This window comes from Uloborus diversus, chromosome 6 (assembly GCF_026930045.1).
Source record: "Uloborus diversus isolate 005 chromosome 6, Udiv.v.3.1, whole genome shotgun sequence".
Classification (NCBI taxonomy): Eukaryota; Metazoa; Arthropoda; class Arachnida; order Araneae; family Uloboridae; genus Uloborus; species Uloborus diversus.
Genome location: NC_072736.1, coordinates 134,366,236 through 134,386,758, shown reverse-complemented (window position 1 = coordinate 134,386,758; position 20,523 = coordinate 134,366,236). Strand labels below are relative to the sequence as shown.

General features: G+C 31.3%; 2 protein-coding genes across 2 annotated transcripts in view; one reads left to right on the top strand and one right to left on the bottom strand.

Moving 5' to 3' along the window:
* LOC129224566 (xylulose kinase-like) overlaps positions 1-10,228 on the top strand; it is a 68,223-nt gene extending 57,995 nt beyond the window's left edge. The window contains exons 13-14 of the mRNA XM_054859043.1: positions 6,633-6,720; positions 6,801-10,228. Coding sequence (XP_054715018.1) covers positions 6,633-6,720; positions 6,801-6,961 — 249 coding nt within the window. The 3' untranslated portion in view covers positions 6,962-10,228. The remainder of the gene's footprint in view (positions 1-6,632; positions 6,721-6,800) is intronic.
* Positions 1-20,523, bottom strand: part of LOC129224565 (uncharacterized) — a 285,185-nt gene that overhangs the window by 169,845 nt on the left and 94,817 nt on the right. The window lies entirely within an intron of this gene.

The window sequence follows — 20,523 nt, the reverse complement described above, 5'->3', positions numbered from 1 at the left end:
TGCACACGGCAGACAGCTATGCGCGTTCATGGGAGATGCGGACACACACCGCCCTCTACACCGTCATGCGTTCGTTTGTGCCCATGCTTTCCTATGTGAAATAGTGTTCTTTTCCTATTCCCTACCTCCCCACCAAATATTGATGATGAATTCAGAATCACCCTGTATATATATATATATATATATATAAAATCAATAAAAAAGCAAAAAGAAAGGCGGGGGGGGGGAGGGATAAAAAAAAATTAAAGCCAAAGACAAAGAAAGGCTGCTTTGAGATTGATCTCATCAGCATTGGAAATCTGAAAGTATTATTCAGTTCCATTTACAATAAAAATTATACATTAAAAGTTTGAATGATGTACTAAAATATTGCTCAACGGCTTCAAAGATTTGAAAAATTTAAGCAAAAGTTAAGATTTTTTGAAATTTAACAAATGGGTAAAAAATTATTATATTATTATTATTAACTTCAAAGTTTTCAAACATTATTGTCCGTAACTTTTCATATGAAATTAAAAGCATAGTGTTCTTTTAAAAAACTAGCAGCACTCTGCTGCTACTCTGCTAGCTAAACTCTGTTAGCAGGATACTTTGACTTTCAATAATTTGTAACAGGAATTGCTGTTGGTTTCACCATGGGTTAACCAGTTGTCTTCCATAAGAGCAATTTCACATTGGCATACTGCCAACCCTTCCGGATTTCCCGGAAGTTTTACGGATTTTCATGGCTTTTTCCGTTTTTCCGGTTATGAGCAAAATCTTCCGGATTTTTCACGTTTTGTAGGAAAAAAATTGTATTTCGCCAATTTTGGCGCTAACGATACTCTTGTGAAACGCGGCACCACATTTTAGGTCAAGTAGCCAAGGAAAGGTTGCCATAGGAGAATGGCACGAGAAGTGAGGCAAGATTATGATGTCACTGAGTGATACAGCGCATGACTTCATCTGGATCCAATCAAAGCAAGCGTCGCGGCGGGCAACTATTGGCACAATTTCGGTGCCGATTATCTTCTCGTTCTCTCAGTTTGAGCTGTTTTTGCTTCGTTCTTTTTTTAAGATGAGTACGAGTAAATGTTAATTTCAAACTTTAAAGAACTCAATAAAAGTAATATTTACTAAAGGAAAGTAAGTTCAATTGATATGAAATTCATAACTAATATCACATTGTTAAATGTAAAGAGGGTAGGTGTCCTGTTTGATTTTATTTTAAGTTAAAATCTTGTGGATTGAAATAAAATATTCTTCAGGATTTTTTTTTCTCGGAGGTTGGCAGATATGCATTTGTTATGATCATTTACTACTTCTAGGACTTTTATTATGTCCCTCATCTGTTTACAGTCATCCTTCTTCCTTCATTAAGTCTAGATTGTATTTAAGATATCCAACTTGCAATTTTAACTATTGAAATTGACTTATTTGTAACAAAATATCCTAGGGTTTTATTTTGAAATCCCTTTAACTCAACATTGATTGTCCTAGAGTACTTTATACTTTAGCAGCAATTTAATTATAAACAACATTCCCAAGCACCATCAGTATTTGGTTGAAATGCTGACAGCTATTAAATGAAGCTAAACAAAATGAGTCTGAATTAATATTGAAAATGATTAGAAAATGTATTTGAATTGGATTTTGTAATACTGAATTATCAACATTTCAAGTAGCAATTTCAGAAACAGGTGATTGTATGAAACTATGGAAGCTCTCGTTCAAACGCCTAAGCTTTCAAATCCATACAAAAAATGAAAATGTGCATGACATTGTCTTCCGCCTTTGGAAATCAATTTAAATTGAGCTTTCGATGTCCAGATCTTGAGAAAATATGCTCCGTGTTTTCACTGTTTGCTGGACAAAAAAAAAAAAAAAAAAGAAAGAAAGAAAGAAAAAGAAAGTTAATTATGAGTTCCAGAATGTCATTACAATCGCCTCTTATCTTTGGCTTATTTTGTCATATGTGTTTGCATATTCGATTCTCTTTATCCTTGTACCTTTTATTGGCTTTGCAATAACCTTCGATGAAGTTCCTGGTTTACACTTTACTATCCCACTACAATGCCAATATTCTTGAAAACTTATAGCTATGAAATCTTCCAGAGAGGATGTACATCCCATGCATGCTTCAAAGAGTGAACTAATTATCTATTCTATGATTTGATGTTTCTTAGCACTTGGTAAAAGTTTATTTAGCTTATTGGGACCAGTACTTGGACCGGCGTTAGAAAAACACATAGCACAAATACTGCCATATCCACATTGCCAGTCTTTAATAGCTGCAGCCTGACCTTTTTCTGTAGTCAGCAACTGTCTGAAGTTAAGTTACTCCTTTGCACCAACTTAGTAAATGATCAAATTTCTCTTTTTCCAGTTAGACTAATGGATTAATTTCCCATCATGATTGCAAGTTACTAAATTTGTTATATTTTTAGAGCAATTAAGTGAGCTGTACTACTACTGTTTTTTTATTGTATGAAACCAATGAGAACTAAGTCTAGCCTTAATCATAAAAACAAGCCTTCAATTGTAACACAAAATATCCAGTTTCTTGAAGCTAAAATAACAGTGGTTAATGTATTCTATGATTGCAACACTAAATGGCTAATCTGATTTTTTTTTTTTTTACAATTTATAAATTTACATAACCTAGTAATATCTTATATCACTTAAACCGATAAACCTAAGCAATAATAAATGTATTTTTACAATGTTATTCAATTAAACTTCTATATGCTGCATATATATTAATATGTGCATTAAATTTTTTTCCATCATTGAGCTATCTCTGAAAATTGTTAGATCCTACTAAAATTTTGCTTGATTTTTTTTTTCATAAAAAAGAACCAAATCAAGGGGTGAGAAGTTCATATTTTCATACTTCAAAAATAAGCTCCATCCTAGTGGCATCAAATTTAACTCCCATAGAAAAACTTAAAATTAAATTATATTGTAAGGTTTGCTTATAATAAACAGTTTTCATTGGCCAATAAACTGTAAATGCTCAGTGAAGTGAATGATAACATGTGTCTATACTTAAAAAATAATTAGTTCTAGATGAAAAATCAACTATGCTAATTTTCATCGATATTTTTTTAGACAAGTATTCAATACTAACAATGTACGAACTTGCCGGTTATAACATCCAGAGGCTGCAGTTTTGTTTCTGTTATGAACTCAACATTCTGGAATAGTCAGTAACTTAGCTCAACTTTAATGAAGAAATGTCTGCCTTCAGCTCGATTATTGACTGTTCTTGAGTAATGAGTCCGAAATAAGGATGAAACTGCATTCTCTGGATGTCATACCCGGGCTGTTGGTATATTGCTGGTAGTTCTGCCCTTCCCCTGACTTATGAATGGTAACTTGTTGTGTATCAAGTAGTCATATAGTTTGTTAACATTAAATCATACATTCATTTCTAATGTCTTTCTTAACCTAAGCACTAATTGAATAATTCAAGGTTATTGAAAACTTGCTGCAATAAATGTGTCATATCATATACTATCTGCTTTCATTCTAATTAGAGCATGTGTTTCATAATTTCAAAAATTTAAAATAGTATTAAAATGAGCCTTTATTTGTTTCTTTCCGTTGGCAATGAGCAGCTTATTTATTTATGATTATTGTTGCTGCTTATCAAGTGCTGCTGACTTACTTCTAGCATTTGATGTGGTTTTAGCTTTTGATTTCTAGAGTTAGGATTTTGATTTTAGAATGAGTGATTTTAGAGCAGTTGAATATAATTTACAAAGAAGAGAGCAGTGGGTTAAGGTGTCTTTAGATGAAAGATCTGAATGCACATCAGTCAGAAATTCTGCCGATAAGGCTCAGGCGTGCAAATATATGCCGTAAACCGCAAATTGCAAATTGAGTGAGTTCCGTAAGTGTTTCCGAACATGTTTGTTTAATGCTCATGCATTTTACTGGAGAAAAGAGTTCAACTAAGGCTAGTAGTAATAAAACTGGAGAAAAATATTATTGCAGCGAAAAAAAGAATAGTGCTGATAATAAGTGATACTTACATCATACCTCAAATACCACTTAATTCATCCGATAGTAATGTGCTTTATAAATACAAATGTTCACAATTTCCTTTTAGATTAGCCTTCTCAATGACTATAAACAATGCACAGGGTCAAAATTTTGATAAAATTGGTTTAGATTTGACAAAACCAGTTCTCATTTATGGACATGTCACATGTAAGTCACTTGAGTCAGATAATTTGATTATGTCTCTGTTGCATTGTAAAACCCAGAAATTTACAATTGTGTTTATATAGAAGTGTTATGATTTTCTTCTTTTTTTTAATCCCTTGCAAAGCTAATGTTGCTGCTGAAAGCTTTTTCCCTTAACATTGTACTAACGGAAAATCAAGTTCGCTATTTACCAAGTCTGCAGAGTCCGAGGGAAAATGACTTACTTTGACTCTGTGATTTTTAGAGACTCCTTTACTAGTAATTAATTTAACTCTGGCTCTAAATATGCAAATATTGGCAGTGTTGCAGATTTTGAGAGAAAATTACGGACTCTGACTCTTGAAACTTGAAATCTTCGACCCCCGACTCCTTTACCCCAAAATCAGTCCGACTCCACAGCCCTGCTATTTACTGCAACCTGTAGGTATTGAAGTTCTTTTTTTCCAACCTCATTTTCGTATATATTATGTTATCACACATAGACTTGAACTATAAATGAATTTATTGGACAATTCTAAAAGTGAAACAAGTCACATACTTTTCCAATGCACTGAAGGCAAGAACTGTACCACAGTGACAAAGTAAAGCAACAAATTGAATTGTGAAGACCTGATATTATGGCTAATATGGTTTCACTAAATCAGTTTTACCCTCTGCTTTATTTATAGTCATTAGGAAGGCTAATCTAACATGAAATTGTTTACATTTGAATTTAAAAGGTACGTTACTATCTGATGAAATAAGTGGTATTCTACAATAATATTTTTCTCCAGTTTTATCACTATCAGTCTTAGTTCAACTCTTTTTCTCCAGTAAAGTGCATGATCATTCTGCAAATGTGTTCGGAAACAGTTGCGGAATTCACTTGATTTGCAGTACACAGTGTGTATTTGTGAACCTAAGCCTATTGGCAGCATTTCTGACCAATCTGCGTTCAGATCTTTCATCTGAAGACTCCCTAGCCCACGGCTATCTTCTTCGTAAATTATATTCAAGTGCTCTTAAAGCCCATTGGCTTGATGATAGCGCTTCGCGTTTGCACAGAGTAGGCCTGGGTTCAATCTCCAGGTGGGGCATGGTCGACTCAGGTGTTCATCCCTTAAGTGGGTCAGAAAAATGAGTAGCAAGCATGCTTGGGAACTAAACGTCAGGGTTCCATGTTAGACTGACCACCTAACCGGAACATCTGCCTAGCACCCCAGTGCCTTTGTCCAGGAAGACTGAGATGGGCCCAGTAGGCCTTGGCCCCTATGGACTGTTGTGCCATTGGGTTTAGTTTTTTGACTCTGAAACACTCTTTCTAACATTTTTTAAAAAATTACTGTTTTCTGAGAATGTCAGAAGCAGCTTGCTCTTGGCAGCTGTTAGACATTGTAAAACATATATACACACATATTTTGACACCGAACATAGTACATGAAATATTTTTAAGCTGTTTAGTGTTTACAGTATATAAACATTGTAGGGTTTTTTCACTGCAATCTTTTTTGCCAACAGTAAATAAGGGTAACAAAAATTATATTATGTTTGTAATTTAATACAAAAATGTTCCCTTGCATACTTCTCTCAAAAGATGATGGAATAGCAAACTTATGCTTGATAATAATCTAATGCGCAAGTTGCATGTCAAAGTAATTGTCCCCTTTAAATGTATGAAAATCATAAGTGTTTCTTATAAGATTCAGATAAAAAAGAAAAAAAATCACGCACTTTTTAATACAAATAAAGCTCGACTAATATTTTAATGAATGTTGTGATATTGGATTGTTTTCTTGACTTTTTAATATAAATAAAGCTAGACTAATATTTTAGTGAATGTTGTGAGATCGGATCGTGAAGCGATCCGAAGGAACTGTGTAAGCAGTTCCGGTTGGCGAGCGTAAGCGAGCAGGGGTTGGTAGCTCCCTCTTATTTAAATATTTCATAGAGTTAATGTTGCTAAGATTTTGTGCTTTTATTTATTATTTGTTTATTAAAGCACCTTGTTTTGATAATATCAAATCTAGAAACAAATGAAATGCAAAGATACTTTTTGAAAGTTCGAAAAGCTAAATGAATCCCATGATTCATCAAATGGTTCAATCAAAATATCTCTGCTAATATAAGCTTTTTTTTAATGAGAACAGTGCTTTTAAATAATGAATGTTTCAAATTAAGTTCTTAAATCTGTTTTGAAACGATTGTGTAAAAAGTGAAATAAAAATTAACAATGTCTAATGACACAAATTGCAGATTACTGCAGACACGTGCTTCGGCGTTTCCAGGAACGTGTTTTTCAATACAAAAGAAACCCTGAAACATGTTTCTGCAATAATCTACATTTTGTGCTATTGATGTACTTTCTTATTTTACACATATATGTATGTATTTTTACGTATAAGTAAGTGTATATAGTAAGATACATTGGTTGCTAATTATTTTTGTATGATTTCGACTTCCAGGTCTTATCTGATGTATTTAATGTACCGGTGTATGTGTTGGACTTTCCTAACTCAGCTTGTTTAGGAGCTGCATTGAGAGCCAAGCATGGTTAATATATTTGCCTTTATTTCTCTCGTATTAAATTTTAAGGTTTTTTTAAAAATAATATCATACACTTTCTCATTCAGGTCTTTTAGGTGAAGAATTTGGATTTCATAAAATGTTTGAGGAACCATTGAAACTTCATTTAAGTGCAAAGCCAGCTAAAGACGCAGCTGAAATTTATGGTCCAATGCTTCTTCGATACAGAATTTTAGAAGATAGAATAATAAGAGAGAATGACTTTTGATATTTTGATTGATGTTTATATACAACAGTACTTTGAATAGTTTAACACTTGCAGGAGCTTTCTATTTGGAATCCTATTTGGAACTTTCAGTATTTATACATGTTGTGCTTCTAACAAAGTTATATTTTAAAATGAACAGATTAATTTTAACTTTAAAATATTTATTTATAAGTTGATACATTTATTGTGTTTTTATTATAGAATACGAGGTATATTTGCTTTATTCATTCAGAACTTTACTGTTGTTATTGATGTTCCACTTTAACTTCATATGATTAGGAAAAAAATGTATTAAAGAATTATTTTATGCATATCGATATTGTTTTCATCTGGAAAAAAATATATACATAACATTAAGAAAGCTTCCTTTAATATCTTAGAAGAATTTATTCAAAAAATGTTAAATTTTACCTTTTTAGGTAAAGAAATGTTGTTCTTATATATTTTCTGTGATATTTCCTTAAATATTGAGTAAAACATTTCATAAATTGGAAAAGAATTCATATTAACTGCACACTAGTATACTTTCAATGATTGAATTACATTCTTCATTCCATTTTTATTGTTTTCTTGTGTATGTATACATATTTCATCAAAAGTCTGTAACTTACAATCGCCACTCCTATAAGGAAGTGTTTATCAAATGTAATTACATAAGTATTTTGATTTAATGTATTTTTATACATGTACTTTTAATGTATAACATTTTTGATACATTTTTCTTTATATACTGCTGAACTGTTAAATAGTTATTTTCCTTTAACTTTTAATACTTCACATTTTATTTTTATTAAATATACACTTACTAAATTTTAATCATATTTGCTGTGCAAGTATTTTGTTCTGAAAACATATTTTCTATGCTAATGTTTTGACATGGCTTTTCTGAGAACTAATATTTTCTGAAATTTGGTACTTTTAAACTGTTCAGGGCTTTAGTGCCTAACTTTTATTTTTTACTTTTACAATTTTTACCATTGTTAATTTTCCATGGCTCTTGCTTTTAACTTCAAATTAAGTTAATTGTAGAAAAGGAAATTTAGCTTTGAAAATTTATTCTCGTTTTATCGGGTAATATTATAGTGAAAAAAATATTTGTAGGTTTTTTTAAATGCTTATTTATTGAGATGTCTATTTATATTAAAAGCAATTTCATTTCATTTCTTTAACATTTATTAAAATTCATTGCTTCATAATGTAATATTCATACATTACATTTTAGAACTGAAATACTTTTTAAATTATCGTATCACTTTGGCATATGCAGCGATTAATTACTCTAAAATACTTTAAATCTATTTTTAAAAATTCATTTCCATGTATCATATTTTCCAGACTAAAATATGCAAATTATCTGTTTTAAAAGTTAAATATCTCAGGTGTGTATGTAAGCCACAAAGGAGATACAATCAAATATTTTTGAAGTTGAGTTATTTCAACATTGATTTTTCAAGAGCATCGATTGGATACATCACTGACCCTGTATAAGACTTTAAAGGCCCCTTGTTATGAAAAGAAGGCACATTTTATTTTAAATTGAATTTCTGAGTAGATGAGTAACATTCTTTTCAAAAGCACAAAAAATGTTGTTGACAAAACTTAAGGAATTGTTACTGTAATTTAATATAAGTTGCATTCTCGCTTGTTTAATTTGCACCTCAGTTATTCATGTGTGCAATCATTGATAAATTTTATGGCACATCCCAAAGGCTTTTGCTACTTAATTTAAAAAATACAATAAAGAAAAAATATATATTTTTTTAAGGTAAAGGAAAACAGTTGTGTGATATTAGTAATTAAAATTATTTTTGAGCAATATCACTTCTTAAATTTATACTTGCTGTAAACAATTTAAAAAATAATAATCAGAAATTGCTTTTAATTGCCTATTTATTTTTCTTTCTTGTCGATCAGCTTGTAAAATTTTTTCTACAGCTGGTCTGCAAGTTATGATATCTTATTCAAACTTCAACTTTTTACAATAGCAGTGTAAAATTCTAACAGTATTTCTGTTTAATACCTCAATCAATGAATTTCCAAAACATTAAATGTCTATGAAACTTTTGTATTCTAATAACACATGTAACTTTAAAATTATAATCTACTGGTTTTCTCTGGAAAAACACTTAATAGATATCTAGATATCTTAATAGAATTATGCATGCAGAATGCACAAAAAAAAAAAAGTTTGAAAGAGGCATTGTTAAATTGATTTTTATCAAATGTGAAACCAGTTAATTTTTAATGAGGAAAGGCTAATGACTTTTTATCAGCTAAGCTAGCACATTAATTATCAATCCTTTGATTGATTATGTTTACAATGAATGTACATGCGTTTTTTTTCCCCTTTTCTTTCTGTTTTTTTTTAAATAGATTTATTTTTAAGTCAAATGTATTGATAAATTAAAGCTTGCACTTGTTACACTCAGATTTTTTTTAAATTCTTTTTGTGCTTATTTTGCTGTTACATTTAAGTGAAAAAAACTATTATATTTGTAAAATATTTTGAACATGAAATCGTTGTAAATTTTCCTACATTTTTTGCCTGAATATTTTGCAAGATTTTCTGTATAATAACTAGTTAATATATTTTGTAAGATTTTCTGTATTATTACTAGTTAATATATTTTGTTTTATTTCATATATTTTATATTACTTTTGAATTTCTCATTTTTGAAAGTTCAATGATGTAAATGTAGTGCAATAACATTGGTAATCTTTTATATATTTTTAAAGTAAATAATTTGACCCTGTTTGGTCTTTGCATTACTGGAGTAAATTTTCATTTACTTCTCATGCTCAATGAGTTGATTTCCAGATGAGCATTATTACTTGTTTACCTGTCATAGATAAATTTGTCTACATTAATATTTATGTAATTAACACATACACATGATTTTTTTTTCCATCTCCATATTCTATGATAAATATATAATTGCCAAAAATACTTTTCTCGACGGGAAAATATGTTATCTTGACTGTTGTGCCAAGTAGTTAATGTGTTTTTTATTATTTCATTGGAAATATTAACTGTATTCATACAAAAAGAGTGTTAAAGTAGAAGATATGCTTAATTTCATTTCCAATACATGTTACACCTCTGTTATGAGTGGTTGCTTAAAATGGTTTTCCTCAAACTTCATAAAGTGTATCTTTTATTCATTTTGAAATTATAAGCTGTTTCTTTTTTAGTGAATAAATTTTCTATTTTGATTCTTTTATTGTTCATTTGCCAAGCAAAATTGTTGAATAAACAAAAATTTTGTGCAATGCAATTATAACTTTTATCAGTTTCAAATAAATGTTCTGAATTACTTTCTTGATGTGAGAGATAGATTTGTTTAAAAAACACATTTGCTTTGAATCAATGGGGAAAGCTTAGTCAATAAACTGCATGATGCGTGTTTTTTTTAAGAGTGTTGCTTAATTCATCATATTTTTTCTTCCTTTATGTGCACTTAAATCCATCTCACGTCTGATCATCTGAAAAGGTTGACTGAAATTTTATTTACTGTACAGTTTGAAGTGCATTTGAACTTTGCATATGCCACCCTTAAAGCTCAATAAGGTGCAATTGCAATTGATAAATTTTCTACTAAATTGTAGTTCGTTTCGTTAGATGCTGGAGGGAAAATTAGTTAAAGCAGCATTTAAAGCTAGCGATAGTTCCTCTTTTTTTCTCCCTTATTCACTGGAGGTACCTAGAAGATTTAATATTTTAAGGTAGTGTGCACATTAAATTGTTAGATATTCAAAATTTTTATCAAAGAAGTAATTTTGTTAATCTTAAAGCTAACCTGGTTGAAAATTGGGTTTTCTTACATTGCTGCCATTTATAAGATGTGGGCACAGTGAGAGACCTATTGTAATAACCAATCGACATGATAGCCACTTCACATGAAATAATCCTGAAACATAACAAATCAATAAGATAAGTTTATTAGAAATTATTAGTCACAGGTTCATGAATAAATTTTCCTTAATATTTTCGCCCGTAAAATTTTAAAATTTACTAAAGGGCTTCTGTCTTGAGTATTAAAAAAAAAACGCATTTCAGCTTTTAACGTTGAAAATACAAATACAAAAGTGACGACCAGCAACAGGCTCTGGGCCCAGCTACACTGGTCCTAGTCAATTTACAATCCCCAGTGAAAATCAATGGCCCTCTTAAAACTGTCTACTCCCTTGCTCATTACCACCTCTTCCGGTAAGCTGGTCCAAGGTTCCACTACCCTGCTAAAATAATAATTTTTCCTAATATCCATGTTAGCCTGAGATTTAAGTAGCTTAAAACAATGACCCCTTGTCCTGTTTTCAGTGCTAAACTTCAGCCCCATAACATCTTTCATTGTAATAAATTTAAACAGCTGAATCATGTCCCCTCGGTCTCTTCTTTGCTCAAGACTGTACATTTTTAGCCTTCTAAGCCTGGAATCATAATCTAAGTGAGAAAGTCCACTTATTAGCCTTGTACCCCACCTTTGAACCCTTTCCAATACATTAATGTCTTCCTTAAGATAAGGAGACCAAAACTGAACAGCATACTCCAAATGGGGTCTTACCAAACTTCTATATAAGGGCAGAAGAACTTCTTTAGATTTGTTTGAAATAGATCTATTGATAAACCCAAGCATCTTATTGGCTTTGTTGCTAGCAATGCTGCACTATTGGCTAAACTTTAAATCCTGACTTATTAAGACCCCCAGATCAGTAACTTTGTCTGCCTGACTAATGACTGAACCTTGCAAATAATAATTTGTACACTTATTTCCATGCCGTAAATGTAGCACTTGACATTTCCCAGCATTAACAGCCATACCCCATTTATCAGCCCACTCTGTAATATGATCTAGATCCTCTTGCAGCTGATTTGCATGTTCTTCATTTTCTACAGTCCCCATAACTTTGACATCATCAGCAAAACAATTCATGTTCCCAGAAATATTTTTGTGAATATCGTTCATAAAGACAATAAACAAAACAGGCCCTAACACTGATCCTTGAGGAACCCCACTTAAGACCTCACTCCAATTAGAATAATTTCCCCTTACAACTACTCTTTGTTTCCTTCCGGTCAGCCAGTTTTTTACCCAAATGAAAGTTTTCCCTCCTATTCCTATATCAGCTAATTTGCTAAGTAGAGCAACATGCGGTACCTTATCGAAAGCTTTTTGAAAATCAATGTAAACAACATCTACATGTGATGTTTGAGTAAAATTTAAGAAATAACAAACTCAAAAATGTTATTTGGGAACATCAGCATATCTTAAATAAATAATAAAAATATTTGTTATGTATTTTTTGAAAAAGGAAGATTCATCTTCAATGTTTTTCATCAACATTCATGACAGTCAATGCATGCAAGAAATTATGCTTCCATATATTTGACAATACATCCCACACACCCTAAAAGCTATGTGCAAATTTATAGGGGGGGGCATATGGAGGTGATGCCTCTCCCCCTTTTCCCAATTTTGGGAGGATTTTAAATAGTAACAACACACTTTCCAAAATCTTGAAACAAAAAATCATGACTTTCTTCCTTTTTTTAAAAATAATTCCGCAGTGAAAAGGAAGAGAATAATGAATGTCTTTTTTTGATGGGTGGAAAAAACACCATACATTAAATTCAAATAGCAAAGCTGTCACTGAGGTGCTAAAAATGTTCCTAAAGTGATCATTTTTAAATAGAAACCATTAGGGCAACTATATAAATTAAAATTTCAGCTAAACAAGATATGCATTCAGCTGCAATACTTAAAGTAATTGACGATTATTTCAACAAATTAAAAGCTGAAACAATGAGGGAAAAAAACCTGTTTTGCTCCCCCACCCCCTTCTTATTTTTGCACTAACAGAAGGAACTACTTGTGATTTGGTTTCTTTTTTTCGGAATGTTTATTTTCAATTTGTAAGATTTGAAAAGTGAGATATTTTGGGCTGTTATAGACGAAAGAGTTTAAAGAATCTTCCGGTTTCATGTGTTCAAATCAAATTGGCTGATTTGAAATAAATCCTATTGCAAAAGAATTACACGACTAAAAAGTTTTTGTACAGCAAAATACTGTTAAATGCAACAGTTTACACCATAATCATTGAATTTATGTAACAGTTAAACTAAAAAAATAGTCTAGCCATTGCACAATAGAAAATAAAAGCACCATGGTAGGGAACAATGTGTAGATTTTTTAGGGAAAGAATAGGGATTTCAGTCTCTAGCTGTTCTAAACTAAATTTCAGATTTTCCAGGATCATGCATTGTAGAGAAAACATCTGAATGAAAGAAAAAGTGAAGGAGATGTATTTCCGCCATGAAAATTTAATACATTTCTTGCAAGATCGCTTTCTTTTGTGATTTCTTTATTTTTTTTGAGGAGAAATTTTTTTGAACAGAACTAATATTTAGAGTTGTACTTAATGCACTTGGAAAATCTTTGGCTATTTTTTTTTCTTTTCTTTTTCTTTCTTTTTGTTTTTGAGAGAGAGAGAGAGATATATAAATATATTATCAGAAAACTGAATTAATTCCAGTTCTTGGACCATTCTGATTATTTAAATGGGGGATAGATGAAATTTTATTGGATTAACCTGTAACATGGGAGGTGCGACCTCACAGAAATCTCAAAAGTTTATCTAATCACCCCATTTGGTTTTTAGTCGGATTGAATGGTTTTTCCCAATAGCTTTTTGTTTTGTGACCTTGAACCCCCCCTCCCAACTTATCAGTATTTTTTGGCAAATGCATCTGGTTTATATTTCATTGCCTTTAGGAGCCATCTGAGACCTGCCCTGCAGTGTTAGAATTTTCGGTAGTAGTAGACATATCTCTTAACGTTAGGACCGCGGAGACGGAATCATTTATCTTGTTCGCTTTATGAAAAAGAGATGCAAAATATTCTAGATGAGGTTGAGAGTTGTTTGAAATTTTCACAAAATATACGCAATGAATGTTTTAGGGACGATGAGAGCTGAATTATTTCTGGAAATGCGATGCTATATAATAGTAGTTAATGAGCTGTCAAAATTTTCTCGTAATGTGATGTAATCAGTTTTCTGGTATTAAAATGTTCTGTTTATATTTAATAACTAAAATAAAATCATTAATAAATAACAGTTTAATTTTTATTATGAGAAGTAAATTTTTTACTGCAGCATATGCTTTTTCTCGAAAAATCGTACGACTTGAGCAAAATTTCCTCGGAAAAGGTATATTTCAATTCCAAGTTCAAAAATATTTTTTTCCCATGCTAATAAAACTTCAAAGAACATCTGTGAGAAATTATAAGAATATATCTTAAATTCACGATTTTTAAAAAAATTTGTAAATAGAGTGGTCTCTGATTCCTTACGTCCGCTGTTACGTCTTACTTTTTCACCTCCCCTGTTATGGGTTAAATGATTTTAATGTACCCAATAAGAGCTATTGGCAAAAGAATTATAACTTTTTTAGTGTATGGAAGCATATCAACAAAATATAAGAATGAAATTCAAGTTCTCCTATAACATCACTGTAATAAAAATAATTAGATCTGATGTGAATTTTAATTGTTAATTGCATTTTGCAATATTGGTGTAGTTTAAGAACTTAAAAACTGCACTTAATGTACTATTGTTTAAAAGAAAGAATAGAAGAAGAGAAAACATATAGTGTCCATATTATCCTTACCTGCTTTTGTCTATTGCGAAATTTAGTAGGGTAAAGGCACCAGTAACAGACAGTCATAAGTTTGGATTTGAATAATAAGAATATTAGGCGGGTGAAACTGATGTTGCTGTGGCCTATGACTTCCGTACAACCGTCTAGTATTATCAGAGTGAATTTTATGAGCCAGTTGGTATTTACAAGGCAGTGGTCGAAGGTTTTGAACAGCCATCATGAGGTCAGCTGGTGTTTTATGTTCATTTGAATTTAATAAGACTTTAGTTCTAAAAATAAAGAACTTTTACACATTTTGAAGAGAAAAAGGGAATTTTGTCTATTACACATCCTTTCCTCCTATCTATTACTGGGTATCATCAGATTTTTCGGTGTCTGTTATGGAGGTGGGACCTTTTTTCAAAATTGAGCAAATTAAAAAAAAAAAAAAAGCTAATTTAGAGGATCCAGAAGCAGCCAAGGGTTAGATGAGATGTAGTTGCATAAGAGAAAAATACTTTGAAAAGTCTAAATACATTAAAATTCTCATAAAATTGAGTTAACATGAGAGCTATGTCTTAATCATGTCTGTTACTGGTGCCATAACCCTACCTATTGATCAGAAAGGAAATTATTTCATTTCACTTTTACAATTCTTATAATGCTACAGGTGATCTGAATGTTCCAAATACTTTTGAACTACTGAAAAAGTAACATCAGGGGTGCCCCTGGGGGGGCGTAGGGGGGTTACGGAGCAGAGTGTGCCATTGTAATTTTTAGGGGGGCTTGAAGGAGGTTTCCCCTTTTGAGGGTTTTTTTTGGGGGGGGGGGGGCTAGTCTTCGTGCTATTTAAAGGGTGGGGCACCCTGACACCAATAAATGCTTTTCATAAATGTCTAGCAGAAACTTTGCTTCAAAAAATAGCTTGTAGACGGAACTAATAAGTTAAGATTTTTACACTGACTTTATTGGCATTATAATTAAAACCCAAAAGTTATGAAATTTCTAAAAATGGTGATATTACTGACTATGTATAATAATATATCTTTTTCATGAACATGTTAAATTACAACCTGATTACTTTAAAATGTACAGTTTAGGGGAAAAATATTTGTTTTCGTATTCTAATCTTTTTTTTTTTTTTTTTTTTTTTTTTTTTTTTTTTTTTTTAGAGCATTGACCCTCTTGTATTTGAGTTTCAAACTTGATCAGGTGTGCTATCACAAGATCACAAAAGCTGTGAGATGAAAATTTGCATTCAACTTCAGAACAAAACAAAGCAAAACAAAATGTTTTCTGAAAATTTGACCCCTTATGGCCTCATCCCCTTAAGAGACCCATTTATCTTAGGAGGATGTGAAAATTAGCTATTAGACACAAATGGTCTTTAAGATAAAATTCTGATTTCGATGACGGAAAAAAGAGAGAGAGAGGATATGACGACACAGAGTCTGTTCTTTTAGACCATGACTTGCAATTTTTAGCAAATGATGTAGGAAAGAGAATATGGGATACAAAAGTTAAGCTTACTAAATGGTCAATCCATGTGAAATCATACAGGCCATGTTGCTCACTATTTTTGATTTTTTATATTTTTGCCTGTTAATTAACTATTATATTGGAAGTCTGAAACAGTGGATTAAAAATTTTTAAACCTTCAGAATATTTTTTGGCAACCACATTTCAATAGCCTAAATTTCTATAATAGTTATTTTTCTGGTATTTATTAACAAATTTGTGTAACATTGGAGTACAAATAAGATTTTCCGCCTGAAAATTTAAATTTTTAGCATAAAAATATCAGTAGAAGAAGTGAGACTCGCTATTACTTTTCCCCCTTAAGTAGACATCTTATAGAATTATTCTCAGAAGCAGTATGAACCGTCTGGAAAAAGTCCATTTTATTATATAGTTAGTTTAACTTAGCATCTTTGAGAAAAAAATGCTAAATTTAAGTTTCAATATCTTAAAGAGACTGAACGAAAAGCTACGAAAATTTAACTGTACCACCTTCTTACAGTAGTAAATATGTGGTAAAATTTTTATAAGTGATCTCTTAATAGTTTTAGAAATATGGAGCTTCAAAGTTGTCTTAAAAATTAATTTTTTTTCACGCATAAAATCATCATAATGTAAAATTTATTCTACTCATTATATCAGATTCTGTTTTGTGGTTTGAACTATCTTTTTTACACATAATGTATGATATTTAAATTTACTTCGCTCTAACAGAAACAAATAATTCAGATATTTCATTGCTACAGTGGTGGACAAAATTATAGACTCAATTTTTTTTAATTTTGTTTCAATTACAACATGACTCAGTTTAAATTATTTTCATTGAAGTAAAGATGAATAGTTGAAGAAATAGTTCTAAAATTAGTACATCTTATCAATTAAATTAAAAAATTCATAAAATTAGAAAATTTCTAAATTTAATATTTTATCATTACGTGAAACCTGGACATAAGTATAAACTCAAAGGTAAAAAATCCAGGATTACGAGAAAGTTTCGTTCGAAAATGTCAATTTAACGCCATAGAATGAATAAATGTTGCCATCAGTGATTGCTAAAAGTTTTGTTTTTGAAAATTTATGAGAAACATATAAATGCATCGCTGGACAAAATTATAAACTCATTTTTTTTTTCATTTTTTCAATCATAATTTAATTTAGTCAAAAAAAATTTTGTTCCAGTAAAGATAAATAACTCTCTCAGCATGGTAAAGCAGGATTGGCATTTCTTAATGGAAGATAGAACGCTGAAGATTAGCAATTAATACTGGAAGATCATCTCTTACCTTTTGCTCATCTGATTCCTGGAGGTAACTGGTTATTTTAGTAAGATAAGGCGAGTGTACACACAGCGAAAAGTAGAAAAGAATGGTTCAAGCGCTGGGGTATCAAAGTTACCAAATGGCCAGCTCGTAGTCCGGATCTGAATCCGATTGAAAATCTTTGGGGGACCATGGTTCGCAAAGTTTATCATGATTGGCAGCAGTACCAAACCATAGAGGAATTAAAAAGGGCAATATTTTTAGCATGGAACCATATGCCACTGCAGCTGTTGGAAACGCTTGTGAAATCTACATGCCCATTCGCATATTCGAGGTAATTCCGAAAACTGGGAGCCTAACTCGTTTTTAAAAATTTGTAGTTTACACTAATGGCTAGATTTAATGCAGTGTTAATTTTTAAAACATTTCAAATATCGATTTTTTTTTTTCAATTTATCCATGTTAATAGCAAAATTACATTTTCCTAAATCTATGCTTTTGTTTTACTGAAGCAATTGCAAATGTAACTTAATTAAACTCAAAAAAAAATTAAAATTTTGTTAGCTTATAATTGTTTTTATGCAGTATTGTAAGTTTGTAATTTTGTAATTCAGCATTGGTTCATTTTTGGACATTAAATGATTAAGTATTTGAATAAAATTCTACCAAACTTTAGAGTTTCTTACTTTTGTGAGTTGATGCTTTTGTCCAGGTTTCATGTATTATAAAGATATTAAAGTTGAGATTTTTTAATTAAATTATTTATTTCATAAAGTTTATGAGTTATACTGAATTTAGGACTATTTAGTCAGTTATTTATCTTTACTGGAACAAAAAGTTTTTTAACTGAGTTAAATTATGATTGAAAAAAAAGAAAAAAAAAAGTGAGTTTATAATTTTGTCCAGCGGTGCATTTATATGTTTCTCATTAATTTCCAAAAACAAAACTTTTAGCAATCACTAATGGCAACATTTATTCATTCTATGGCGTTAAATTAACATTTTGGAACGAAACTTTCTCGTAATCCTGGATTTTTTACCTCTGAGTTTATACTTTTGTCCAGGTTTCACATAATGGTAAAATATTAAATTTGCAAATTTTCTAATTTTATGAAATTTTTAATTTAATTGTTAAGATGTACTAATTTTAGAACTATTTCTTCAACTATTCATCTTTACTTCAATGAAAGTAATTTAAATTGAGTCATGTTGTAATTGAAACAAAAGAAAAAAAAATTGAGTCTATAATTTTGTCCACCACTGTAAGTGTTTCAGTAATATTATAGCTTAGTCCAGTGATTGCTGTTAGTTTCAATAAAGTTACAAGGTGGCCACTCACTCTGGAAACCTGGTAACAATGTAAACATAACTAAACTGAAATTAACTCATGAATTGAGGCAGTAAGAAGCAAAGGGATGTAAGTGGCAAAATTAAAAATTTGGATATAACCAGTGCACATGGTAGGTAAACCTCTCCTTTGTCTTGGGGCAAGAGATGGTCTTGATAGTTGCTGCTATACAGCATGATTTAGAAAAAAAAATTCAATGAAAGCATACCTACACTGTTAAAACCAGAGGTGCCAGCTGGGTGCGATTTTCCGCCGTAGGGTGCAAAGACGGTGCCACAGAGGCTAGGAAATATTGTTCCGATATGTTTTAGCACCTCAGTGGATGAAAGAAGGTAATGAAGGGCCATCAGCTACTGCAGTAGCCAATAGCGACTCTTTTCCTCCGCAAAGGTGCCTCGCTCGCACATGCGCTGTGCACTCCGGCACAAGTTCAATTCAGCCACTTTAATGGCGGACGACGATGCTGCAACGTAGTTGTTGGTACATTAAATTTTTTAAATTTTCAAATTTGAACAGACAATTATAATGGATTAAAATTCCATACTAACTCCTACAGCAGATACATTAAAGGTCTTTATCTTCTCAATAAAATATCTGCGTAGACGTAGCAAAGAAAAAAAAAAGCTTTGAAAAGAAATCTCTCTGTGTGTTTCATGCCATGACTCATTACGTGAAAATATTTCGTTGGTGTTATTTCAAAAACCGAATGCAGTGTCTAGACGCGTTTATTTTTTTACTCTCTCTCTAATTTCCGTTTCCAATGCTTTTCATTATGTATTGGATGCTAAAAATTTGTTTTGATTTTTAATGTCAAAAAAGTTTCTATTTAACAAAGAAAAAAAGAGAGAGATTTAGATTATTTTTTAGATTACTTATGTTCAAATAGGTATTCAAATGTCGAACTATATAATACGTATCAATATGTTACTCTTGATTAAAATATTTTGAACATTTATGAAACGCCTGCATTTTATGAAACGATTTGATTTTTCCGTGATTGTAATATAACTGAATATTTTTGGCTGTGCTTGTAAATTATCCATAAATGCCTACACTCTTATTTTTTAGTATCATGCTATAGTAAATGTCAAAATCATTTAAAACTACTGAGCAATCCAAGGGTTTTTATGAGAGTTAGAACTCAGATAGAGGAATTAAAGTCATGAACACTTCTATATTATGTTGGAAAGTCTGAAATGTGATCAAATGCCTTAAATGACAAGTTTTAATCGAAAATGAATTCAATGTGAAAAAAGTACCAAGACTTTGTCTATCATAAACCCAAACAATAAATAGAACACAATAATATTCAAAAACGCACACGATAGGGGGGAGGGGGAAGAGGATCTACTGTAGAAATCAGTGAGGGTGCAATTTTTCTCTCCGAAGGTTCCTTCTTTTCCCCCGCGCTGCCTGTCTTTTAAAAGGTGCTCATTTTTCACCCTAGTAACAGGTGCCATTCCGGCTCCGTATTGGGTGTCGCTGGTGAATAAGCGTTTCACCCCTGAAAGGTGCCAAACGCAACCTGTAGTTTTAACAGTGTAGGACGTTATCTTTAAACGCGTTTTACTCAAAACTTGAAAATGTCCACTTGCATCCCTTTGCTTCTCACTGCCTCAATTAATCTTCTACGAAAATATCTAATGAATTTTCTCAGTAAAAAGCAAAATAAGTGTAGAAGTAAAAACATGCTAATGCACTCAGTCATTACTAGTAAGAAGGATAGAACAAGACACATTGTTCTCAGTCATACAATGGAATGTGAATCATTTCAAGCTACAGTTTATAACATGATATGATC